This window comes from Biomphalaria glabrata, chromosome 3 (genome assembly GCF_947242115.1).
Source record: "Biomphalaria glabrata chromosome 3, xgBioGlab47.1, whole genome shotgun sequence".
Classification (NCBI taxonomy): Eukaryota; Metazoa; Mollusca; class Gastropoda; family Planorbidae; genus Biomphalaria; species Biomphalaria glabrata.
This window is the reverse complement of record NC_074713.1, coordinates 7813537-7841512: the sequence shown is the minus strand read 5'-3', so window position 1 is coordinate 7841512 and position 27976 is coordinate 7813537. Positions and strand designations below refer to the sequence as shown.

The following is a 27976-nucleotide window of genomic DNA, read 5'->3' as shown; positions in this document are numbered from 1 at the left end:
ACCACATGACCAGGCAGCTATCCAATCATAAATTACAAAAAAGTCATCATGCCTTAATTTTAATTTGTTCAAATCTTTAAACTCCCCCCCCCCTTTTTTCCTAAAGAAAAGGGATACGAACATTTATTAGAAAAATCCAATAATAAACAAGATTAATAACAAGATTGTTTTAAAAAAATTATTTTATTTGACAAACATTTTTACATACAACATACATTGCTTTGTATTAAAAATATTTCATAAAAACATTTTGCAGAACACCCGTTAGCAGTCAATTTTAAAAGTTTATATAATAATTAGTACTAAAAATAATGTACTTATATTTATATTTCATTCAATAATTTAAATTATAAGTACATACTGCACAATGAGTATAGAAATTGATTGCAATGGCTAGAATACACTTATATTTTATTCTACAAACAAAAAGAAACATCATATAACAACATTAATTTTTATCAAACTTGATTGTTATATAAGCAAGGGTCTATAAGAGCATTAATGTTACTGTTATTTGGCACATCTGCACACTGTGGGCCATATCATGCCATTTAATCTTTCAAGGGTTATATTTCTCTACTCAGTAAACACAGAAGTTATATAAATTATAATTCAAGTATTAAAATCTGCTTATATTTAGTTCAAATATTAAAGATTCTAGTTGTATTTATTAATCTGGTCTAACTATATATATTTTTTCCAAAATTAACACAGATTATTTCTTTCAGCTATTTCCCAACATGGTCAAGCAGTGTGTCTAAGTGTTTTGAGGTTGTGTTAAAATATTTCCTTCTATAATCTGTGTATCTGAGGCAACCAAGGAGGTTGATAAACTGGAGTTGATGAAAGAGGAGTTCAAATGTAAAAATGATAAACTGAAAGATCAAATGAGACTCAGAAAGAGGAGTTCAAATGTAAAAAATGATAAACTGAAAGATCAAATGAGACTCAGAAAATACAAATTTAAAAATGGAGTTCCAGCCATCTCTAGCTTCCACAAATCAACCTCTATCAACAAACATGTCTCTGTTTGGGACAAACAGATTAAGCAAGGGGTTGTCTTACAACTCTTCTCCTGCACCAGTGTTTATGGAACACACCAGTGCATTATTCAAAACTGGACATGGATTCCTTGTTCAGAGAGTTTCCAGCCCAAGCTGTGTGTTGAATTAAATTGCAAGTTTGACAACCTTCATGGTGAACTATTTAAGATCCATTAGTATTTGGCATACTGCCTGATCAGTGAGAGATAGACTCTGAAGAGATGTAGATTTAACTTAAGAAAAAATAGCAAAAATAATTTATGCTGACGAGCACATGCAAAACCAATTGCAAGGTTTAAAAGGACTATAGGTATATGAAGCCAAGATAAAACTGTAAGTCAAAAGATCAGAGGACAAAATGTTGAAGTCATTTAACACATATCATTAGAGATTGCAGATCTTGTGGTAGATCTCACAGGAAACACAATTTCCCATCATATGGGAAAACTTGTCAAAAAATGTAAAAAGATAAATCATTTGCAACACGTTGTTCAAAACATTTCAAGGCTGTAGATTCACTAGCAGATAAATTTAAAGAAAACCAAGAAAATGAGTTGAGATTCCAGGCAATTAGTATTAACAAAGTTTGGAAATCAATATAATGGGAAAAGCAATTCAAATTAAAAATAAACTGTGGAGCACAACCCAAAAGTCATTATCAGAACAAACATGAAATTCAGTAGGTATTGACATTCAGTTAAACCCTTCAAATGTTACCCTACAAGCATTTAAATCATGTGATGTATAGGAAAGAACTATTTCCGCACGTAACGTAGTTTCTGTCACAGACCAGACAGCCCATCAATTTTGGCTCACCACCACAAGATTCATCAATCCAACCTCAAGCCTCTATTCCCCAAGCTTCACAGAAGATCCCTAGCTCTACCCCTTTGAAGTTAACTTGCAAACAAATTGATGCACTCAAAGACCAATTTTTTTTTTATTTTTGAGGAGATGACAAAAAAGTGAACTGTTAATGTTTATCACTAGATGACATGAACAAACATAAATTTCCTGACACTCTGCATGAGGAAAAGTATATTCACCTTGAGTCACTAATTAAACTAATAGTTGATATTTTTCAAGTAGTACCAGACCCACCACTTTAAGCTACTTGTCACACAAGATGATATTTTAAAATTACCAACTTTTACAATGAAGGGAAAAGAAAAAAAGAAAATAACCTTAACTATCCCCCCAATCATCAGTGGGGCAGAGTTCCGAAAACTACTGAAGAGAAAGTGGATGAAAAAGACGAAATGGAAAAAAAGAGACTACCAAATTATTGAAAGGAAGTAAGAAAAAAAAAAGATGAAGAGGTAAAGGCAAAAAAGCAGCCAGGAAAATAAAAAAAAAAACGACTAAAGCTTATATGGACAGCAACTTTGATGAAAACCCACTAGTTACAAAAGAGATAGAGAAACAGCCAACCCTAGGAGCAGATGACCCTCTATTTACAAATGAAATAGAAAAACAGCCAACCCTAGGAGCAGATGACCATCTAGATGCAACTTTGATGGAAACACAGCAAAACCTAGGAGCTATTTTTAATGACTATTGTGTTGGTTGTGGGACCAAAGATAAAGGCACCTTCTAGGCTCTCTGAGAAATGTGTGAAACTTAGTGGCACACCATCTGCACAAAAACCGTTTAAAAAGTCAGTAAGAAAGAACTTTAAAAAATTAAATTTGTTTGCAGCTGGTGTAGCCCCTGTCACACAACTTCGCTTTGAATCTAGAGGGTTATATGTTTCAACATGAATAAATATGTATCTATATATGTCTCTATTAACAAATTGTAATTATTTTAATAAATCTTTCTTGTATATTACATGTGAATACCTAGATATAGACTCCGTGTATATCATTTAGACCAACAAAAGAAAAATCTACAGATGAAATATTAAGATTTTTAAATGAGAGTTTCAAAGAAGACATCACTGGGTAATATGACACACAGGGTTCCCGCAGCCTCCTGATTTCCCAGGAGCTCCTGGAAAACTCCTGAAACTGCAAAATATACGAAAATATCCTGGAAATCTCATGAAACTACAAAAAAATCTCCTGAAATTGAAAAAAAAAAATACTCAGTGATTTCGGCTACGAAAAAAAAAGCCAGAGAAAAAGGGCGAATAAAAATGTATGTCATGATTCTGCGCACTCGTTTATTTTTCAATTCACTTCCTGTCACCGTAAATGAGGCTCCATGCTTATTTATTAGACCGACACAGTCTAAAGCAGTTGAGCTAGCTCTATTGCCTGTTCTTTCTTGTGTGATCATAATCAGCCTTCAATGTTTAAATTATTATTTTTGAAATTTATTTTACCTGTGTGACATGTTTGATCTACAATAGAATTCTAGAGATACAAGTATTATAGACTATAGATCTACATATAGTAGTTAGATCTACAAGATTGTCTATGATAGAGTTTGAGTCATCAGAAACTATTCAAACTTGGAGCTTTGGACTTATAAATTATTATTTTTCTCAAAATCATTGGATTTGGATTACTTGAATTTTGTCTTCGTAGTGCTTGTGTCTGCTATTTATAGACCTAAATACAAATTTAAATATGATAAGATGTAGATTTAAATGTATATTCTAGATCTTATCTACTTCAGTACTTGGTCTTAGAATTCAATTGGATACTTGTCACAGTCTCAGTTGACATTGCCCGATTTAATGTTGAGTTTAAAAGACACGTGGAATTCCTGATGTAGAAAACAGGAAGGTGAATGAATAAAGTTGACTTTGAGTTCAGTCAAGTCAGTAAGTGAAATCAACTGGTATCCTTTAGACCGGGTGGTCAAGTAATATATTTTTGGTCCGGGACGGACAGTAGCGACTTAGAAAAGTCTAGCAGTATTTACAGTTAGGAAGTATCTTTTAGGCAGTTGATGTCAGTGTTCTTTTTGAGTCATATATTATTATTCTGGATTATTCTGTACAGTGTTACCCGCTGAGATGCAGACGTGATTAGTAATATACTCTAGAGAGTTTAACGTATTGGATATATTTGATACTGCTGTTATGCGGATAGGATTGTTTATTACTTCTTGACTTCTAGCACTAACAAGATGTGCAGTATTATTATGTTGTAAAATAAACTTTATATTTGTCTGCTGAAACGGACTTAAGTCAGTTTGTAGTGTATATAAATGTCACGTGTCAAGAGTACTCCAGGAAGCAAGAACCCAGCATTCCACGACATTCGCATTCTTCAACATTACACCATTTATCATCATTTACAAAACTAGATCTACTTTTAGTAGAGCTAGACTCTAGATCTACATCTGATTTATTGAAATATTGGATTTATACTTTAGATTTAAAAAATGACCAAATATTTAACTTCATTTAATTTGGCTTGGTTAAAAGATGAACATTTTGAATTTTGGCTAGGGAAGTCATCAATGCCAACAAAAGCCTTTTGTAAAATCTGAGCTAAAAGTTTTGATATATCAAATATGGGTAAAAGAGCTTTAACTTCTCATATGAAATCTTCAAAACATCAGCACAACGTGAAAGTTGGTTCACAGTGTTTGTTACTGACGTCAGTATTTAAAACTAAGACAGCAACACCAGTGAAGCCTAGTGCCCAGCTTGTAACTGCAGATCTACAATCTTCCTCTGAATCATCTTTGATACAGGCACCTGAGACACAAAAGGCTTTGGATAAAGAGTCATCTATTGTGACAGGAGCCTCACAAATATTGTCTACATCCCAAAGTTCTATTGTAGCTCATGTTACAAATGAACACACTCTCACTGCTGAGATTCTATGGGTTTAAAATTTGTTTCTGCTAATTACTCTTTCAACAGTTGCCAACAAATTAATGGAATGTTTTCTAAAATGTTTCCAGACAGCAATATTGCAAACAACTTTTCTTGTGGTCCCAATAAAGAAGCAAAATGTCCATGTGAAATATTGGGAAACTGATAAAGTAATTTTTTTTGTGAAATCTAAAACAGTCATTGATTAATTTTATAATCGCTATATCTTTATAGTTATTCTGATAAGCACTTTTTATATGCTTTCTTCTGTTAAGCTCAATCTTAAAATTGTTTATTTTATTAATCGTATGTAATAGATTTAGTGTTACATGACAATCAAAACAAGTTCAAACTATTAATGCAATTACACTTTTTTTTCCTTCTATAGGTTGTAACAAGAAACTTCAACTCTGCCTTATTGGGGCATGCTTCAGCACAAAATTTGTTTGAGCAATTACATCAGCAGCTTGGTGTGAATGCCTCAAAAGTTATACAAATTTCAATGGATGGACAAATGTCAATAGGGCACTTCATAGACTTTTTTAAGTGAGGACCTGCAAAAACAAGTCTAATTACAAATATATTGATATTGGGAACTGTGGTTTGCACACAATTGACAATGCCTTTCGTGCAGGACACACTGCATGGGATCTGGGCCACTTCTTCCTTTCCTTATGGTACTTCTTCGATTCGTTATGGTGGCTATTTAAAGATGCACCTTCCAGAAGAGAAGATTTCATGACCATTACAGGAACAACAGATTTCCCTCTCAAACACTGTCCCCACTGTTGGGTTGAAACTATTGCTGTTGCTGAACGTGCTATTAAAGTTTGGCCTCAAATTAAAATCTTCATTAACCATTAATTAACCAACAACAAAGCGTTGGAGACAAAATCTTTCCAACATCTTCGTTCCTGCCTGGCTGACCAACTGCTGGATGCTAAATTGGAGTGTTTTATCTCCATTGCCAGAATATTGGAACCATTCCTACAAAAATATCAATGTGATGGACCAATGCTACCATTCATGTCGGAAGATATTTTTAACATGTTAGTTTCACTTTTACAGTGATTGGTATCAGAGGATGTTCTAGGTGCACGCAGAGGTATTTTATCTGTTTCAACGCTGGATTTTTCCAGTACTAAACTGTTGGCTCCAGTAAAGGACATTAGCTTCAAAGCTAAAAAGTCCTTAAGTGGTATTTAAAAAACAAGTCCTAAAGACATTTTAGTATTCAGGATGCAGTGCAGACTTTTTCAAAACAACAGCATCCAAAGTGCTTGAAAAATCTCTTATCAAATATAAGTTAGTTAGGAGCATGACATGGCTGCCACCAAAAGCCTTTGTTACCGACCATGTCAGCTGGCTAAAGCAATTAGAAAACACATTAAATTGCTTGTCAACTTTAGGACAAATTGATGAAAATAAGTGTGATATCATCAAAGCACAATATAGACAGTGGTATAATCAAATTCTATCAAACAACTCAGTTGCTTTTCAGTCTTTTGACTCATCCTTTCAAAGGCTAGATGTATTTTTTAAAGAATATTTAGGCGGACAATCTGAATATAAAGATCTTTGGACAGTTGTTCATCTTCTGTTAATGCTATCCCACGGCCAAACTCAGGTTGAGCGAGGTTTCAGTGTTAACAAAGAAGTTATGAGTATGAACATGGCAGAAAAAACACTGATAGCCAATATCTGACTTTATTGATTTTTCAGGCAGCATTGACAATATAATTGTTACTACACAAATGCTAATGGCTGCAAAAGCATCCAGAGAAAACTATAGACATTATCTAGACCAAATAGCAAAACAGAAGAAGAAGGATGGTTTAAAAAGGAGGAGCTGGACAATTTAAAGCCAAAAAAATGCACTTTTAAAAAGATTTAAATTCTTTGATGAAATCTGCTGACAAGTTGGCAGAAAAAGCTGAGAACACTGCATGTCACAAATATATCATAGAATCCAATGTCTTGAGAAAAGAAGGGCAAGAGACAAAAAAGAAGTTATCTGTCCAAATAGATGCTAAAGATAAAGAAATAGGGGGACTTAAGTTTTGTTTTGCTATATTAGATTGCTCTGCATTGTACCTTTTTTTTTTAAAAGTTTCATTTATTTAGTTCATACTATGTGAACAAAAATGTTTTTTTTCCACTCCTCAACTCCTGAAATGTAATTTTTTTGTTTTTGTTTTATGCACTTTTGTTAACTTAAACTGAGTTTGTTAATACACTTTTTAATTTTAAATATTTTTTTTTCTCATTGTTTCTCATATCATTTCATACATTTATACTATTTAACAAATTTTGTTCTCCTGAAATGCAACATATTAATATTCTTTTTTTAATTTTATGTATGAATGCACTTTAGATAACTGACTTTGCTAATTAAATTATTAACTTTATGTTTTTTTCCCATTGTTTAATTTATTTATTATGTGTGCTATGCGAAAAAAAATATTTTTCTCTTGAAATGGCGTCATGAATTTGGTGGAGAAACCCTGGACACCGCAATAAACTACTAACTTTTGAAAAACAGAAACAAACAGTTGCAGGCCTACATCTAAAGATCTTTTAATGCCAGATAAACAGGAGTGGTCAAGTTGTCAAGACCCCAAGCAGATATCAGTCCTAAGACCTGTATTATTTTATATATTATGTCATACTTTGTTGTTGTCATTTTGTGAAAGCACTAGTCAGGATGTCAAAATGAGAGTTTGAATGCCTTTCCCTAGAAATATGAAGTCACAATTTATTCATTATTTTGTTTATTGTTTGTTGTTGTTTCCCTTTCAGATCTTGCTATCTATGGGGCAGATGATGTTAAGGTCATCTGTTTCTATGGGCAACAGTTAACAAGCAGACTTGGAAATCCATTGGTTGTTTTTGAGAGTTTTATTAACAGATCTGAGCCCAGGTATTGTCGTAAAACAGAACGATTCGTCGGCCTTATAGGTTTCGAACTACTTGGTTCTTTCCACAGCCATGTTTTATTCTGAAGTAAGGATAAGATCAGCCTAGGTGACCTAGGCTATGGTAATTCAACTAAGAATGCTACAAAAAAAACTTTCTACATGCTATGCAATAGCTATAAGAAATTATCATCATGTGGACAAAATAAGAAATGCCATTTTAGCCACTATTCGCCACTGGATTTCTTCTACCAAACCACATCACCCAACCGGAGTTTCTTCATGGTGTTATTTTAACTTTGCTGTCGCACTGGACAAAGTTCCTGTAAAAGTATTTAATGTGTTAGCATTTCTTAAAATATGATTTACTTGCTAATCTCTTGGAACATTTGTATCGGCAGTTGTCATATCAAAACCTTTACAGTGGCGCTTTTCTGGAGCCACCCAGAATGCAAATGAGACGATTCACCCAAAAGTAACTAAAGCAAAACAAAATGTATCTAATTTAAAAGAATAAACTTTTCAGTCCTTGGATCTGTTGGAAATTTGGCTTTGGATTTTTGTATGAATTAAAAAATGATTGCATGTTTCCATTACTATTCATAGTCATCAACTTGCAAAAAATGGGACCTAAAAAAAACCCTGTCAAACTCAGTATAAAAGAGAAATAAAGCTATTTAACACAGATGTCACTTAAGGAGAGCAGCTTAAGCTTGCAGGGAAATAAAATTAATTGAAAAAATTGGCCCTACCTATGGAGAATACTGTTTAAATCATTTTAAAAAGACTTGCTTCTTTTTAGGTGTTTTTCTCGATAATCACATTTTTGCTTCGGTCACCTTCTTCAATTTGTATCTACTTTTTTATTTATTGATGGATTCTTATGAAATTTGGAATATATGTTAACAACATAATGTAGTTCCATTATATAGAGCCAGTTTTTCAATTTCTGTCTTCATTTTTAAATTTTCAACATTTTGTCTCCAAAATTGTGATTTTTTATAGAAAAAAACATATCATAAGTTCGAATAAAAATATTTAAAAAGTAAAAAGATTTATTCAATTTCTAAGTCTATAACTTTCTAGATACATTGTTTAAGTATTGAATTCAAGCTATTTAATTCATTTTCAACAATTACTTTAGGAGTAGATTCGGCTTAAAGTTACCTTAAAAAATCCAATATGGCGGCATTTCCATGGCAACCAAAATTTTTTAAAGATTTTTTTTTACATTTTTTACATTAGATTAACTCCATATATATGTATACCAAATATGAATGCATTTGGTTAAAAAATAAAAAAAATAGCATCAGGTGGTCCTCCTCCCCTTATGTGGCCAGCACAAAAAACCAACTGCCTTTACTTTTCCCAAGTAATGTCAGGTCCCCATTAGAATTGGGTGGACTCAGGGGCACCCTAAAAATCCCAAAATTCAAAATCCCAGAGTTCACCGAGATTCGAAACCATTCAGATCTTGCTATCTATGGGGCAGATGATGATAAGGTCATCTGTTCCTATGGCCAACGGTTAACAAGCAGACTTGGAAATCCATTTCTAATGGATAAACATGTATTTTTACTCTGGATGCAAGTCATTTAATGATAGCCTACTGTATGTCTGTTAAAGAGTCAAAATATTTGGATGTCTTGACCTCAATTAAAAAAAAAAAAAAAAAAAAAAATGTGGACTTTACTTCACATGGCTTAACTCATTCAATACGTATCACAGCACAGTGTGCCAACGCGATTTCGCTAGACTACGTATCGACGCAGGCTGCGCCAAGCATATATTGTTTCTTTTAATGAGTATTTCTACTTTTTAAAGCACTTTTATTTAAATACTTTTCATTATTTCTATTCAGAAGAGGTTTAAGTTCCTTTATGTTGTTTTGGTTTAATTATAGCGCAGCTTTTGATTTTGTTTTAGACATTTTACCACGCTGTGTTACTGTTTTTGACACAAAAATTTGTGACAACAAAAAACAACTGATTCAATGGCTTCTTCCAGTGATAGCTCTAGACTTAAGAATAATAAATACAGAGTATAACGGCTGAAGAAGCCAGTCAGATGATTCTATTTGATTCTGATGATGATAGATCTAGAATCTAGTGATAGTAGATTTAGATCTAAAAGTGATATTCTTTTTCTAGATCTAGAACTTGATAGTCTTCAAGACTGTGCCTCTCAGTCTAAGCCTAGCAAAAAAATGAAGGATCCTGCTTTAGGTTTAGCAGAAGTAGTTCTAGTAGACCTAGACCTATTTATGATGAAGATTCTGATAAGGACCCACAACTTATATTTGATGACACTGACAGTGATGAAGATTATGAACCACCAACCAGACCTCGCCCTCAGCCAACAATTGTGAAAAAAACTGCTTCATGTTCATCAACATGTTCATCAACATCAACTAAAGCGAAAGGTAAATGTTCTAGATCTACTAGTCTTCAGTCTGTTGATACCAGCACTACAACTAGGTCGTCTAGTACATCTAATTCTTCTGTCACTTCTGACTCAGCAGATCCTGAATGGGACCATGTTACATCTGGAACTACTGAACATAATTTCAGATTTCACACTCTGAAAATGCCTGGAGTTTGTCCTGATCTACTTTTAACTGATCAATCTTCTCCTCTTGATTTTTTTATGCAATCTTTGATGACAAAATAAAAGATAATTTGATAAATTCTATCAATTCATTCGCAAGGAAAAAAATACCAACCCAACAACCCACCAAGAAAGCGATACTGTGTTGGACAACATTATGGCAGTGCTGATAAAAATTGGAATAGATATAGATATCAAGGATGCTTCAAATCCTTTCATGAAGCGCAATAACTTTGTTGGCTATTGAACAATGTTTTTCTTTCATTTTGTGTTTATAGTGTAAAAAGTTCAGTTTCCCATAGAAAATGTGTAAAAAAAAAAATTTCAGGTGTGTGGACCAAAAAATTTAGAACTTTTTTATTTCTTGTGCAATTTCAATGAAACTTTCCTACTTTCTTACAAACATATTTTGGTATAAATTACGTACAAATCAGCTTATTAGAATTAATATTTATGGATTTCCATAACCATAAGTTGAGCTTTATTTTCTTTTTTAAAATATTTTTTCCACAGTGTTGTACTTAAAGTATAACTTTTTTATTTTTGTAATTATCTTATTAATGTTTACAGTAGAACATTCCTCATTCAATGACAAAAACATTGATATGCTACTGTAGTGTAACTGAGTTGATTTTCTGCGTGCGTCCAGCGTGTCTGAAGGTCATGGCCATTGTGTGTGTTTCATGTCCAGTGTGTGTGTGTGTATAGACTGCATCAATGGTATGCTAGACGTGCTGGTTTCATTCACTGTTTACTGTAGTCTAATTTTGTCGAATAAAGCCATGTTATTGGTATTCTAGTCGTTATCATTTCATTACAATTTATTCGACAAAATTATGTATCTGGATTAGTGTTGGATTCCTTAATTTACAATGGATAAATTACTCAGACCGAAAGAGTTGGACATTGATCCTAATGCTCCTCTGGCCTCAGAAAAATGGACTCACTGGTATGACACATTTCAGAATTTTCTTTCGTCCATCAAGGATATAAACGAAGACTTTAAACTAAAGTTGTTGAAGAATCACGTATCTGCTACGGTTTATATGCTCATCAGTGATGTATCGTCCTATTCGATGGCCATAGACACACTCAAGACTACTTATATTAAGGTAAAGAATGACATTTTTGCTAGACATTTGGTTGCTACATGTAAACAGCAGCCGGGCCAAACGGTAGAGTCCTTTATGCTAAAGTTGCGAAGCCTGGCCCGGGACTGTGACTTTAAAGAAGTAACTGCTGAACAGCACAGAGACATTTGCATTAGAGACGCCTTCATAACTGGTCTGGCATCCAACACTATTAGACAGCGGTTACTGGAAAAGACATCTCTTACTCTACAAAGCGCTTTTGACGAAGCTAGAGTGTTAGAAACAGCCACAACGCATGCTCAGGCTTACAATTCAACGAACGAAATCTCCTGTGGGGCAATGAAAACACCAACTAGCTCCCATCTAGAAACATACATTTCTAACGAAGACCAGGAATTAAATGCCATTAAGTTGCTATGCTACTTTTGTGGTAGGAGGAGACACTCTAGGACTGAATGCCCTGCTCGAAATGCATTATGTCATCAGTGCGGTAAAAAGGGACACTTCCAAACTGTTTGTAAATCCTTGTCCCATATGCTAGGACAAATTTGTACAAATACTCCTTCTTCCCTAGTGCTATTAGAGCATGGAATGGGTTGCCTGAGCTAGCCAGGAAAACCAGTGACTTGGCAGAATTTAAGTCATTGGTTAATATGCATGACTAAATGCATGACGCGTAGGACGTAATCATCTTCTTTTTTGAAGTAACGTCTGTATTATATAAGATAAGATAAGATAAGTAAAACAACAGCCAACAAAGCTGACAGCAAAATATCACTGACCAGTGTGATAACTCCATGTACCTTGTCATCAACGCATTTCTCTGGGCTTACACAGTCTATGGCACAAGTGAACGTCAATGGGTTGCTGTTGCAAGCTCTCATAGACACTAGCAGCTGCGAAAGTTACATATCAGAAGCCATCGTCAAGAGAAATAAATGGCCAGTACGTCCGTCTACAAACAGAATATTCATGGCCACTACACATCTTTCTGAAAAGACATTAGGACATACATTTGCCGATGTCCAGTACAAGGGAGAACACTACAAAAAGGTCAAACTTTCTCTACTTGCTGGATTGTGCTCGGATGTAATCCTTGGTGTAGACTTTATAAGTCTTCATAAGGAATTGACCATACCGTACGGAGGAAAACGCAATCCTCTACACATCTGTGGTCTTAAAGCAGCACGAGTTGAAACACCGAGCCTATTCAGTAATCTAACTTCTGACTGCAGACCGGTGGCTACTAAGTCCCGAAAGCACTCAATAGGTGATAACAAATTTATTGAGTCCGAAGTTAGAAAACTCCTCTCGGACAAAATCATTGAACCTTCAAAGTCTTCCTGGAGAGCACAGGTGCTTGTGACAACAAACGAGAGACATAAAAGAAGGATGGTCATTGATTACAGTCAAACAATAAATCGCTTCACCTTACTGGATGCATACCCAATGCCCCGAGTTGATGAACTGGTAGAACGGATATCAAACTATTCCGTTTTTAGTACTCTAGACCTCAAAAGTGCCTACCATCAAATACCAATCAAGACTGAGGAAAGGCTGCATCGCCTAATTCTATATATATAGAAACTAAAAAAATGATTCTATATAAGAACATGCAATACTATCACTAGAAAATTTTTCAGCCAATTTTTTTTGGCTCCTTTGCATTGACAAAATCTAACGTATGGAATGAGTTAAAGATCTTTAGGTCTCAAAATTAAAATATTACTTTTAATCACCTGCCGTATGCCAGAGCTCACTGTTGCGCTGGTCTGTCATAAAGAATGATGTAATTATAATGGGAAGTATCTTGTAGAACTACAGTCTCTGGTGCATTAAAGTTTTGTCTCATGGCTCTAGCTGCTTCCTCTACTTCCATGGTATAGGACTGGGGATGATTTTCTGGCATCAAAGCTAAGTTATTCATATTGACTGAGGAAGCAAAAAATTACAATGTTAATGAAATTAGAAACTAAATGTAATACATTTAATATAAAATACAGTGTAACTGACATAAAAAAGTAAATGAAATGCATTTTGGAAATATTTTAGAATTTATATTTTTATAAAAACTAAAAAATTTTAATTTTATCTTCAAAAGAGACAGTTTTCAAAAATGCTAAATGTAGCAGTATAAGCTTTTATTTGAATACAAACATATACATTATAAGCATATTGCTAATCAAACTCAAATCAAATCAAAGAATTCAATTTTACATAATTTGAATCAATTGAACACATATTTTTAAAATATAAAATGACTTAAACAAAAAAATTGATCAATAAGTTTCAGCTGAAACTTTTTTTTCAAGTTCCAGACAGTCATAAATACTTTGTTAAAAACAGTCAATAATACTTCAGTCAATACTACTTAATTCAAGACAGTCAATAATAGTTAATTTAAGAGTCAATATTACTTAATTTAAGACAGTCAATAATACTTAATTTCTCATACAAACAACAAACAATTACTATTGTGATCTAAAACTATCACTAAAATTATTTGGAATGTTTATCAGCTGTTTCTTATTTCTTAAGATCAAAACTTCTAGCATAGTATAAACAAGAAACTTGAATAATGTACTCTTCTTAGTTAGGTTCTGATTTAAAAAAAAAAATGAAAATATGTAGACAATGACTAACTTAAATAATTGATGGTGCACTGTTTGGTAGCATATACAGAATGAGTTAATTAGCATAATACATGTGGTCATCATCATCTTCCAATAACAAAGATCGTAAGATGGTTACCAAAATATTTTGATAATTAATGTTAGCTCACCTAATGTGTGTACAACTTACAAGCTATGAATATTTTAAGCTACACTATTAGCTACTATTCATAGTATTAAAAAAAAACTTACACTGTTGAGGGTGGGGTTGCTGGGGTGGCACTGTTTGAACACTAGGTAATTGTTGTAAGGTCAAAGGCAGGGATAAAGTCTGAGCCGATGACTGGGTCGTCATTGAGGCTACTGAGTCAGACAACTGGAGTTGTGGTGGCTGATGTACTGAGCTCTGATTGGCAATGGGTGGAATTGTAGACTGTAGTGGCTGTACAGATAAAACTTCTTGCTTGATCTGTTGCAGGTAACTTGTCTTAGACTCTGTGAAGTCTATTTTACACTTATGTTTGCTGACACTAAACTTGTACACTTTCCCACACTGGGTACATAAGTGACAAGGTTTTAAATGAGTATTTTGATGAGCCTTGAGTGATACAATGTCTCGAAAATCTTTCTTGCAGTTCTCTTCTGAACACACATATGGAAGTTCAGCTTAAAAAAAAAAATTATTATTTATTAATTATGAGTTCTTAGTATAATTGTTCTGAGTATATTTTATCTCAGCTATTATAAGTTTTCTTCCATCAACTATAACATTAGTCTGAAACTCAGCCCCATGGCTCCAAACAAAATACAAAAAATAATAAACTATTCCTTAAATTGAGATAAATTTTGTTTCACATAACTTTTATATGATGACACATATGGAAGTTCAGCTTAAAAAAAAAAAAATTATTTATTAATTATGAGTTCTTAGTATAATTGTTCTGAATATATTTTATCTCAGCTATTATAAGTTTTCTTCCATCAACTATAACATTAGTCTGAAACTCAGCCCCATGGCTCCAAACAAAATACAAAAAATAATAAACTATTTCTTAAATTGAGATAAATTTTGTTTCACATAACTTTTATATGATGAACATCTTCAGTAAAACTGAATTATGCAATGCCCCAATGACAATGATCAATTTAATAAAAAAATGTATTTAAAGTTTTAAAACAGCACATAAAATTTAATATTAAAAATAATAAAATAAATCATATCAAACAAATCCTAAAGAAGAAAATCTTCATAATAATTTTGAAACACATATATTCTAACACTTCTAGTGTGACTGTTTAGCCTGTAGCAAAAGTTTACGGAAGATGATAATATCTTAGGTCTTTTGACATTTATCTTGAACTATTTTTCTCAAATCAAAATCTTCCACTATTTATTATAATAATATTTATTATGAAAGTTATGAGTCGATATCTCCAAACTCCTTAATACTACAATTACATTTTTTTTAAAATTATAATTTAAAACAAAAAATGTATCAAGAACCCATGATAAAGGACATCCATCTTATATCATCTGGAACTCTCTGGGGTCTGTTAGTGTGACAAAATTATACATAAAAAAAACAATAAGGTTTATATATATATATAGAAGAAGAAATAAATATCATTGATCAAATAACTTCAAGTAGAAAGATAGTCAACGTTATTTTACATTAGATGCATGTTATAAAACATGTTCTCAAAGATTGGTAAGAATCTAGCAGAGGCCTGTCTTAATAATATAATTTTCTTGTGAACACTGTAAACAAATTGGCTAGTCAATAGCTAATAGTGTCTTCTCTTAAAGATAGGTACGAATCTAGCAGAACCCCATGTCTTAATAATATAGTTTTCTTGTGAATCTTGTCAACAGATTGGCTAGCCAACAGCTAGAAATGTCTTCTCTTTAAGTCTATTTAGGTCATTAAAAAAAATTTAAAACTTTTATTTACTAGAATGAGTTCTGATGTGAGTCTTGTAAAGAGTTAGACTAGCCAACTGCTGGCCACATTCCTCACAGATAAACTGCTTCTCTCCCTTGTGACTCTGTTTGTGAGACTTCAGACTAGCTGGGTCTAGGAATTGACTGCAGCAGATTTTACATTCAAACACTTTTTCACCTGAAGAAGACATAACATGAATATAGAATTAAAACACAATTACTGAAGAAATAATAGGAAGATTGAAGACAAATCATCAAGCAGAGTGCTAGACAGTAATACAAAACTATCTGTATTAAACTATATATATGAGTTTGTTGTACATAATTAAGAGTCTCATGAGCTCGTAACACTAACACATGCCATTTTAGGACAAGGAAAGGTAAGTGAAGCAAGTATTGAGAAGATAAACATTGTGCAAGATTGTATCATTTCTAAATACAAGCACTCAGTTTCTTGGATGTATTTACTGCACAATAACAAGGCTTGAGATAGGGCTGCTTGTAGAAAGTTAGGGGTTTGGTTTCAAAAGTTTCTTGGATGTATTTACTGCACAATAACAAGGCTTGAGATGGGGCTGCTTGTTAAAAGTTAGGGGTTTGGTTTCAAAAGTTTCTTGGATGTATTTACTGCACAATAACAAGGCTTGAGATAGGGCTGCTTGTAGGAAGTTAGGGGTTTGGTTTCAAAAGTTTCTTGGATGTATTTACTGCACAATAACAAGGCTTGAGATGGGGCTGCTTGTAGAAAGTTAGGGGTTTGTTTTCAAAAGTTTCTTGGATGTATTTACTGCACAATAACAAGGCTTGAGATGGGGCTGCTTGTAGAAAGTTAGGGGTTTGGTTTCAAAAGTTTCTTGGATGTATTTACTGCACAATAACAAGGCTTGAGATGGGGCTGCTTGTAGGAAGTTAGGGGTTTGGTTTCAAAAGTTTCCTGGATGTATTTACTGCACAATAACAAGGCTTGAGATAGGGCTGCTTGTAGGAAGTTAGGGGTTTGGTTTCAAAAGTTTCTTGGATGTATTTACTGCACAATAACAAGGCTTGAGATGGGGCTGCTTATAGAAAGTTAGGGGTTTGGTTTCAAAAGTTTCTTGGATGTATTTACTGCACAATAACAAGGCTTGAGATGGGGCTGCTTGTAGAAAGTTGGGGGTTTGGTTTCAAAAGTTTCTTGGATGTATTTACTGCACAATAACAAGGCTTGAGATGGGGCTGCTTGTTAAAAGTTAGGGGTTTGGTTTCAAAAGTTTCTTGGATGTATTTACTGCACAATAACAAGGCTTGAGATAGGGCTGCTTGTAGGAAGTTAGGGGTTTGGTTTCAAAAGTTTCTTGGATGTATTTACTGCACAATAACAAGGCTTGAGATGGGGCTGCTTGTAGAAAGTTAGGGGTTTGGTTTCAAAAGTTTCTTGGATGTATTTACTGCACAATAACAAGGCTTGAGATGGGGCTGCTTATAGAAAGTTAGGGGTTTGGTTTCAAAAGTTTCTTGGATGTATTTACTGCACAATAACAAGGCTTGAGATGGGGCTGCTTGTAGAAAGTTAGGGGTTTGGTTTCAAAAGTTTCTTGGATGTATTTACTGCACAATAACAAGGCTTGAGATGGGGCTGCTTGTAGGAAGTTAGGGGTTTGGTTTCAAAAGTTTCCTGGATGTATTTACTGCACAATAACAAGGCTTGAGATAGGGCTGCTTGTAGGAAGTTAGGGGTTTGGTTTCAAAAGTTTCTTGGGTGTATTTACTGCACAATAACAAGGCTTGAGATGGGGCTGCTTGTAGAAAGTTAGGGGTTTGGTTTCAAAAGTTTCTTGGATGTATTTACTGCACAATAACAAGGCTTGAGATGGGGCTGCTTGTAGAAAGTTAGGGGTTTGGTTTCAAAAGTTTCTTGGATGTATTTACTGCACAATAACAAGGCTTGAGATGGGGCTGCTTGTAGAAAGTTAGGGGTTTGGTTTCAAAAGTTTCTTGGATGTATTTACTGCACAATAACAAGGCTTGAGATGGGGCTGCTTGTAGAAAGTTAGGGGTTTGTTTTCAAAAGTTTCTTGGATGTATTTACTGCACAATAACAAGGCTTGAGATGGGGCTGCTTGTAGAAAGTTAGGGGTTTGGTTTCAAAAGTTTCTTGGATGTATTTACTGCACAATAACAAGGCTTGAGATGGGGCTGCTTGTAGGAAGTTATGAGTTTGGTTTCAAAAGTTTCTTGGATGTATTTACTGCACAATAACAAGGCTTGAGATGGGGCTGCTTGTAGGAAGTTATGAGTTTGGTTTCAAAAGTTTCTTGGATGTATTTACTGCACAATAACAAGGCTTGAGATAGGGCTGCTTGTAGAAAGTTAGGGGTTTGGTTTCAAAAGTTTCTTGGATGTATTTACTGCACAATAACAAGGCTTGAGATAGGGCTGCTTGTAGAAAGTTAGGGGTTTGGTTTCAAAACATATTTATGTTCATTCTTTCCTTCTTGATTATATTTTTCAGTAGACTACTAATAAGTAAGGATGTGATGGAAAGTTATCAGCAGTTTTCTTCTTTTCTTATAAATTTCATTCAGAAGTGAAAACCAGATGTATATATATTTTTTTTTCTTCAGAAAATTTTTTTTTTTACAATAGTGCCAATACCACAGTGTAAAAGGCCAACATAGAAGTAGTTTTGAAGGTTGGTGTTCTAAATGTATATTTTTAAACTAGATTTTTTTTTAATAAAAAATTTTTTTTTATTGTTTTAAAATTTTGGGTAATTGGTGATCAAGCTATATGTTAAAGGGAATAAAAAATAAAGGAAAAAACTACTGAATTATAATCTAGAGATTTGATCATTATATAACAGTGATGTGGAAAGACATTAATCATTACAATTTAAAAGTCTCAATTGTTTGGTTAAATTGTTATAAAAAAATAAAGCTAGATTTTCTTTAATAAAGATACAGTTAGTAAAACAGGACCCAAATAGTATGTACTATTTACAGCAAAAACTTCACTAGAGACATTGAATCCCCTATTAAATAGCTGTGTCAAGCACTATGTTACCTGTGTGAGACCTTTTGTGTTTACTCCATTGATGGTGTAGAGCAAATCTTTTAGCACAGACAAAACATACAAATGGCTTTTCATGGCGGAGAAGATGCATTCGAGCAGTGCCTAATGTCTGCATTGCCTTGTTACAGCCATCAATAGGGCATCTAAATAATCCTGTCAGAAGTCCAATCAGTATATGTAGTATTCTCTACTAAAATACATTTAATAATTAATAGGGCATCTAAATAATCCTGTCAGAAGTCCAATCAGTATATGTAGTATTCTCTACTAAAATACATTTAATAATTAATAAAAAGAACAATACAACTATGTAGTACACGATAAAGTAGTCTCATTCTCTTTACACTGATCAAACTGCCTGTAACATAATGATAAGGGATTTGATGAGTCTTAGGGCCTTAGTGTCAAAGTATTTATACACAAAATATAGATACATTTCCATATGGTGGGACTGGGAGTCTGAGTGTTAGTCCTGACAAAAAAATAGAATAAGTAAAGATGGCCAGTGATTTAAAATGCTTCTTAAAATAATGTCCATATCTACTTTACATGTGTATTTCCTGAATAGTGATCTACCAAATCATTATGGGGAATATCAACAAGCTTTCTATATTTTAGCAAAACAAAACTATTACCATAATGGAACTTGGAGTGCTTCAGTACTTTCAAATTAGTTGTAAAGCCTTCTGTGCAGCTATCAAAGCTGCAGGTGAAATTTTTCTGGTTTTCATGCTCCGTCATGTGCTGATTAAGCATAGTCTCTAAGAGAAAGGTGCGATTACACTCATCATATTCACATCTGTAGGGTGGGTTGCCTAAGGAAAACAAAAAAAAATTGTAAACTTTCACTGTCATAGCCTCGGAGCTTAATATCCATTGGTCCCTGGTCTGTACTGATCTTGTTTTGAGATACTTAATGCCTATGGAACAGTTTATGAAAGACCGTACATGTTTTCAGTGTCTGACTTGTCAAATAAGTTAAATTGCTCCAAACTAATGTCAGCAAACCTTAATTACAAACAAATAGTGTTACACTAACTCACCTAAATGCCAGGTGACATGATGAGTCAACTCTTCTGGTTTGTGAAACCTCAGACCACATCTCTCAGAATGACACACATGGAAACCTTTCTGTTTGAGAATGGAAGTACACATTTTTCAATAAAAATAACAGTTAGAAGTGGTAAAGAATTTAGCTGCCGAACTGAGGGGTCTCGGGTATAAATCTTGGTGAAAGCTGGGATTTTACATTTCTGGATTTTTTGTACACCCCTGACTCCACCCTGCTGATATGAGTACCTGGCATTAGTTGGGGAAAGTAAAGATGGTTGGTTGTGGTGTTGGCCTAATGATACCATCATTTACCATTGGCCATAGAAACAGGAGATGACCATCATCTATCCCTTAGAGTGCAGGTCTGAAAGGGGTACTTGATTTCTTCTTTTATAAGAGTTACAATGACAATAGTTTATGAACACTCTGAAAACTGGTTTGCACATTGCAGAAAGCAGTGGCCTAGTGTGATTATTGCATATTTGTGTACAGTATTGTAAATTGTTAAGTTAATAGAATCTTGTTTGAAAGCTAGTATGAATTCAATGTTTATTTGTTTTGATTTCATTGGCCTGTTTAAGTACAGTTACAACCCTTAAAACATTATTATTGTTGTCAGATGACAGAGTTTTAGATTTATACTAGTAGAAGTAGTGTAGGAGGCATTTTTTACAGTTTGTTGTATATTTAATAGATTACATGTGATGGCGTTGTTTACAGTTACAGTTTATTCTGATTGCTTTTATTAAATATATATTTTTGTTCTTAATTAATCTCTGCTGTCTTTTTGAATTGTTGAAAGACATACTTTTATGTGTCCATGTCAAAGCTATGGCAAGAGTTCACAACACCTAGGATATGTTAACAAATTTAAATTGGATTATTTTTAAAGACAAATATGCTGAAGATGTTACCGTTTGTTCATTAACTGTTGGACTTCCATTATGGGCGCTGTTTATATGAACCTCTAATTGATCTTTAAGAGGGTAAGCTTGACCACAACATGGACACATTTTTTCACGAGGAATAGGCATGTGAGCCTTTATAAGGTGATCATGAAGACTGATTGCATCTTCATATACCCTTGCACACTTGTCGTAGGGACAACTCATCTGTCTGTGGTCCTCCTCTAAGACTTTACTCCCTTTGTTATGAACCCTGAGTTTATGATAGCGAAGGCCTCCGTCTGTGCTATAAACAAGCCCACAGCCTTCTTCTGTGCATTGAAAAACTTTTTTAGGGGCTGACTTGTAATCCTGCATTCCATGTTGGCTGGCCATGTGTTGATTTAAAGACTTGCGATCATTAAGGTTTTCACTGCAGCCTTCTACTGGACATAAAAAATTCTGAAGTCCTGCGAAAAACAAAATATTGCCGAAAACGATTTTCTATTTTATGAAATTTTTAACAAATTTTAAGTATCACAAGTCAAAAGTTTTTATAGTAATTTAAATAATATTAATATATTAATTAATAATAATTTTTATAAATAGGTTTTAAAAGAAATGTTTACAATTTAAATGAAATTACAGTAACTTAGTTCATCAAAATGTTTTTTTTTCCTTGTATTTCTATTTTAATTAACTGTGTTTTCAATTAAAAGTGAAGAAATGGTATTTAAGTACTGGAAATTATTCCAAAACATCACTAAACTATTCCAAGAGCATCTATTTTTCATAAGTAGGTCATACATTGTAAAAATAACCTAGTGAATTTAGATCTGAGTATTATCTAAGTATACGCAAAAGATCCTGCATAACAGCAAGGGAAGATCCTTTCTAAAGTCTTTCACATTTTTCTTAATCCTGCAGAAATGTTTATTTCTTACAAAAGCCTTTTTCTCATCCCAATAAACACAATGGAACTGCAAGTACAAAGAAAGTCTAAGGAGACTCTTACCAGAATGTTTTTTTAAGTGTATGCGATGCAACATTTTATGCTTGAATGTCTTGCCGCAAAATTCACAACAAAAAGGTCTTTCTGTTGTATGGCTGACCATGTGAGCTTGAAGAGCATTTGAAGAAATGTAAGCAGCTGAACAACCATCTATATTACATCGGAATGGACGTTCACCTAATCAAAGAAAGAACAAATCATTTCTACATTCTAGATAAATAAAATAGTGTAATTAATTAAACAGGCTAGAATGCATAAGTTTGTATAAAATTTTGAAAATATTTTTAAGAATGTTCCACAATTAAACAAACTCTTACCTGTATGTGAACGCTTGTGCATAGTGAATTGACAAGGAATTCTAAAAGCCATGCCGCACCCTGGCTCCTTACATTTATAAGGCTTCTCCCCAGTGTGCAACCTGTTATGACACTTCAGGTCATATTTATTCTTGAAAGCTTTTTCACATTCAGGATATGTACAGGGAAATGGGAAATTTCCTCCATCATGGAACTGAAGGTGACGCTGTAAGGAATCAAACAGGATATCTAGTCAGCATTTAAAAAATGATGGATTATTCTGAACTTTTTACAACTAAAAAAAACAATTTAACCTAAGTGTAATGTACCTTAAGGCTACTTAGAAGTTTGAAGGTTTTATCACATTTAAGACACTGGTGAGGTTTTTCGGCTGTAATATATTTGAATAAAAAAATTAAACTGCATTTTTTTCAGAAAAAAAGCAAAAATAAATAAATCAAATACATTAGAATTTGTAATGCAAAGTATAATTTTTTTATTTCAACATTAAAATTTAACAAATCAATTAAAATGTATAAAAAAATTAGAAAAAACATAGACAATATTATGACTAAAGCCATCAAAGTAAGCATACTTGTGTGAGTCAGTCGGTGGGCTTTGAGTTCTTGGTTACCACGGAACCCATTCCCACATTTATCACAAATAAAAGGGCGCTCGTCTGTATGAGATCTTATATGAAGTTCTAGTTTACTTCTACCTGCGAAGCTTCTACCACATCCTTCAAAAGGGCATATGAAAGGTCGCCCAGCTATAATTTAAGGAAAAAAAAATAGAAATTAACAAAATTTAAGTTTTTAAAAGAGAAATGACTGATCCTTATGATGAATCAATTTAAAGTTTAATGAGGATAAAATAACACAACCACTTACATCTGTGATAATGTCTCACATGATTCTCCCAGTAAAAGCGAGAGCTAAATATCCAATCACAATTGCCTTCACCACATACATAGACTTGCTTATTCTTGATATCGGCTAGCTTAATTGGCTGAAAATATGTATTGTTTAAGAGAGAGAAACAGAATATTAAATAAATACTGTCACAAATTTCTACATTTAAATAATTAGAAATGAAAATCCTTAAGCTACATCTATATTAGTAACAATGCAGGTAACATTTAGCAATATATAATGACTCTTCAAACTTAAACCTGTGCAAACACACCTGCAATTTTGACTAATAAACACTAGAAGAGAGAAGGAATTTTAGGGAATGACTAAAAAAAAATTTTGATTTTACTGTACCTTTTCTCAATTAACAATATCTTTTCTACCAAAAATGTTTTAGAGATAGCAGGGAATGTGCATTGAATGATATGGGATTAGACTGACATGTACAAATTTAGACACACTTACTTGAGGTGTTTTAATCAAGAGTAGAGGATTAGCTAAAATCTCCGCTAGATCAACTTGTGAAGGTTTGTTTGTAGGATACTCTTTGTCAGTGGATTCTTCCAGATCCTGATTTTGTTGAAATCTAACTTTACTATCTAATTCATTTTGTGGATTTACATTAGAAAGATTACTACAACTGTCACTTGATAAAGACTCTGTAAGTGTTACAGATGTACTGATATTACAATCATTGTTTTTATTAATATCCCGAGATTTAGATTGTAGACTATGATCAACATCTGTCAAAGAAACAGATTTCAGACACATTTCTCTGTTCAATACTGTTAGATTAATTTCAGAATCCTTTTCTTGTGCAGTTTTCTTGTTCAGATCACTGTCAGTACAGTTACTCTGAAAGGTGTTTACAAACTCTGAATTGCTCTGACTAACAGCTTCATTTTTGTGTTCAGCTGATTTTGCTGTAATTGGTTTCAGACATATTCTTGGAGTTTTGTTGTTGATTTTAACAAGAGTCAAAGATGCTATTTTCTCTGCAATTCTCTCTGCCACAGGAGGTAGCTTTTTCTTATTATGAACCTGAGCTGGAAAATAAGGATTAGCAAAATTATGTAAATAAATATTTCCATCATCTAATTCATTAAAGCTACACAATTAAGGGTTTGAAGTCTAAATAATCTAACCCTACTGGAAATAGTTTATATATAACCTTACAGCTGAAACTGTATAACAGCCTCTACTGCTAGAATAAAGTCAGTGAAAACAAGGCTGTCTATTCCTAGGATAAATAATAACTACTGAACTAATTAATTTTAAAAAAATACTTTAAAAACACTTGTAAGAATACTTTCATAAATATTTTTAGCAATACAGAATTTTATTATAAACCAGTGCCAAGATGTTTTTAACCATTGAAAAAAATAAAGCAAACTATTAACATAGGTATTGTTAAATCAGCAATAGGTCCTCAAATTATTTAGTATAAATCCTATTATTCCCTAGGACACAAGCCCATGACCCTTACATTAGAATTAGAATGTCCAGAATAAGTCAATAGGGTTATGTTTTATATTAACTAACATTATATATACATTAAGACTATTAAAAGTGTTATATGACAGATACTTATTCACAATACATATTGAAAATACATTTACCAACCTAGGCAATCCATTTCAAGATCTTGATCAGAGCCTGAGTTGTCTGACTCAGTGATTGATTCCCTTTTGGGTCCAGATGGAGATCTCATTCTCTGAATTGATCTCGCAACATCCCGTTGAATTTTTCTAACATTATCATATGTCTGCCTCAAAACTAAATAACATTCTCTGCATATATAGCTTCGGCCAAATTTGGTTGCAGATTTATTTTGCAGGGCTGTCAATGCTTCTTTACCCATTAATGCTATGCACTTGGCCTCAAACTTGGCCATGAAAGGTCTACTTCCACCAAACATAAACAGTCGGCCACCTTTACAATTTTTTGTCCATACTTTTTTACATGTAAGACAAATAATGGGTGGTCCTTTTTCACGCTTGTAATTTCTCTTTTTCTCTGACTGTAAGGAATTTTCATCTGGTTGTTTTTCACTGGAAGACTTTCCTTCATAATCACAATAATCATTAAAATCATCTTGACTGTTTGATTCTGAGGACACATTTTCCATCTCAAAATCCATCTGTGTTTATCTGAATCTGATTTGATAAATAAATAGAGTAGACGTACTTGTTTATCAAAATATAATATTTCTAAATATTTCTAAAGTATATTTTATGTTATTCAAAAAAGGTAAACAAATTAAACATATTCATTTAATTCTCTGATGAATTCCAAAACGTCTGTATGGCTAAATTAACCACAAGTAGGATTAAAACTAAAATTAACCCCTAGAAAGATTCAAATATGATACTGTCAAGAGCCACTAGGCTTGAGTATGATGACAATTAGACAAAAGAATATCTGTCACATAAAAATATATTTAGAATTAGGAATATAATAAATAATAATGAAGTACAATAGGTAATAAATTAGGGCCAGGCTATTTGTCTACATTTTAATAATTGTATATTATGTCTAGCGACTCATAGCAAAGGGAATTAGTTTTTACTATATTTTTGATTTGATAAGAAAGAAATTCACTACCTCATTTATATAATACATTGTATCTAAATCAATCAATAACACCAAAATTCGGCAACTTACTTGAAGGGACTATAGTCACTGGACAAAGGTCATGAAATCATCATTTAGATAGCTAGTACAATCAAAGTGCTAACCAGTACTGAGTGAAGTAAGTGTCAACGAACAAGAACTAGTCTCTATTCTTACTTCTCTATTTTGTATTTCTCTAGTTTCTTTGTTTTCTTGAGTTGAGGGATCCCAAACAGAGGATGCATATTCTAATATTGACCTAACTACAGATAAATAAATAGCATTTTAGTTTTATCTACTAAAATTTAATGTTAATCAGTCAGATTTTTTGGTCAGTTTTTTTTTTTTACAAAGGCTAAAGAAGCACCAATTTTGATGACTAAAATTGCAATAACTTCTCTTGTAGTTAACTCAGCACCATAAATTTGGCATCATTGGAAAGCATTTCTCTAGATCTATCTAATTTTTTATCGAAGTACCTATCTACTTGTTTGATTTGTTTAAAAAACTTTTTAAACCCTGTTGTGCTTAATATTTTAAAATAATTTTATCAATATGGGGAATCCATGATACCTTTTCAAGGCATTTTGAGTTTTTAGTCTGTAACTGATTTATCGCGAATGAAATAAGTCAGGTTTTTTTTTGTTTTTTTAATACACTTAATACTCTTATTATAATATCTAGTCCAGATCTAGTAATCCACTGACCCAGAGTTACAAAAATGTCTCAAATACATATTATAATATAGAATAGTATTTAACATATAGCCTGTCCAGACAAATATGTATTGTGCTATTACTATTGAAAAAAAAATTTACTATTGACCTATTCTCAGCATTGTATTTGACCAGTATTATGTCATACATATAAATTATAATAAACCAAACGGATGTAACAACTAACACTGAACAAAATGATCCAACAATAACACCAGCGAAAGGCCAAACAAGCAACTATTTAACTATGTATTATAATAACGTATGACTATAATTATTATTATACTTATACTATCATAACTATGTAAAAAGTAAGTAACTATAAATGAGTATTATTAGCATTAATAATATCAATATAAAATTAAAAATAAAAGTTAATTTTAGTTGATCATTTGATGATTTATTATAATATTAAAATTAAACTTTAATGTCTTTAAAGTTTAAAGTATATTACTAGACTATAACTTACTATAAGTTAACTTATAATAGTTATTTATACTATTTATAACTATAACTATACTCTATAGAGTATAGATCTAGTTAGTGAGTCTGTTAGTGACTTTAGTGTTACAGTTATTTTTATAGTATAACTAAGTATACTATTATAGACTCTAGCTAGATCTAGATTATAGACCTAGATCTATGTCTAGTGTCTAGTCTGTTCCAGGAAAAATGGTCTATTTACATCGGCTGATATTTCGCTCTGGCTAAAACCTAGTCTTGTTTTTACTGGTCACCTCATGTCTCAAAACTTTCCCTATTTCCGAAACAAATAACTAATTCCTAATCGTGCCATAACACAAGATCCCAGGATTTCCCCGTTAGGGAGAGAGTGTGGAGGAGATGAATATGAACACGACGATGACTATATTGTGAGCAAAGAAAGTTGTCTTTTAATAACTGTGTAATGGTTATTTCAGATGACAAAATCATCATTCAATATAGGCTACTGAAGTAATAAAATTACGAAGAAAGCTAAATGAACAATAAAAAAATAAATGATTTTCTGCTAAGGATATAGATTTATATATTTAGACAAATTTATCTTTTTTTTTTTTTAGTTTATAGTTATTTAAATTTTAATTTATTACAAAAAACGAAAATTAAAAAGTTTATTAAAAGATATAGGCCTACTCTCTGAGAATCTCTACCCAGTAACTTTGGCTCTAAAAGCCATCATTCATCGTAAATTCCAAAATGGCAGATATAAATCTATCTAATGGAGATTATATAAAAACACTTTAAATTGATCAGAGTTTAATCAGAAAGTTTTAGAAGACAGCTAGATCTATGCAGTAAGCAAGGTTTTATCAGAAGTTCCAACTAGACAAACATGCGCAAAGCAAAGATTTAAAATTGTTTTACTAAACGTGTAGGCCTATAAGATCTATATCTATACGCCAAGGAAAGTTTTATCAGAATGCTTCTCTAGACTTAAATTGATGACGCTAAGGA

General features: G+C 32.8%; 1 protein-coding gene across 2 annotated transcripts; it reads right to left on the bottom strand.

Annotated features, from left to right (window-relative positions):
- Window positions 1–164: 164 nt before the first annotated feature.
- LOC106055916 (zinc finger protein 836-like) lies at window positions 165–27216 on the bottom strand. Of its 2 annotated transcripts, XM_056023241.1 has the most exons (17): window positions 26991–27216; window positions 25857–26068; window positions 24816–25348; window positions 23658–24238; window positions 23172–23289; window positions 22877–23050; window positions 22611–22672; window positions 22303–22507; window positions 21989–22162; window positions 21004–21443; window positions 20080–20167; window positions 19672–19851; window positions 19028–19189; window positions 15996–16163; window positions 14296–14709; window positions 13171–13363; window positions 165–8056 (listed from the first exon to the last, which is right to left on the bottom strand). In XM_056023241.1, exons 3-16 carry the CDS (start codon window positions 25330–25332, stop codon window positions 13188–13190), a joined length of 3459 nt encoding a protein of 1152 aa, XP_055879216.1. In that variant the 5' UTR covers window positions 25333–25348; window positions 25857–26068; window positions 26991–27216; the 3' UTR covers window positions 165–8056; window positions 13171–13187. The 2 variants fall into 2 exon arrangements, with proteins under 2 accessions (XP_055879216.1, XP_055879215.1); XM_056023240.1 differs by having other exon boundaries at window positions 165–13363.
- Window positions 27217–27976: the final 760 nt, after the last annotated feature.

What these genes read in the sequence shown, in the direction of transcription:
- LOC106055916 (XM_056023240.1), bottom strand. Translation starts at nt 25,332, where the DNA reads ATGGATTTTGAGATGGAAAATGTGTCCTCAGAATCAAACAGTCAAGAT. An exon ending in TCTTGAAATGGATTGCCTAG is followed by an intron (nt 24,239 to 24,815) that starts GTTGGTAAATGT and finishes CTTATTTTCCAG; the next exon opens with CTCAGGTTCATAATAAGAAA. An exon ending in CCACCGACTGACTCACACAA is followed by an intron (nt 22,673 to 22,876) that starts GTATGCTTACTT and finishes AATATATTACAG; the next exon opens with CCGAAAAACCTCACCAGTGT.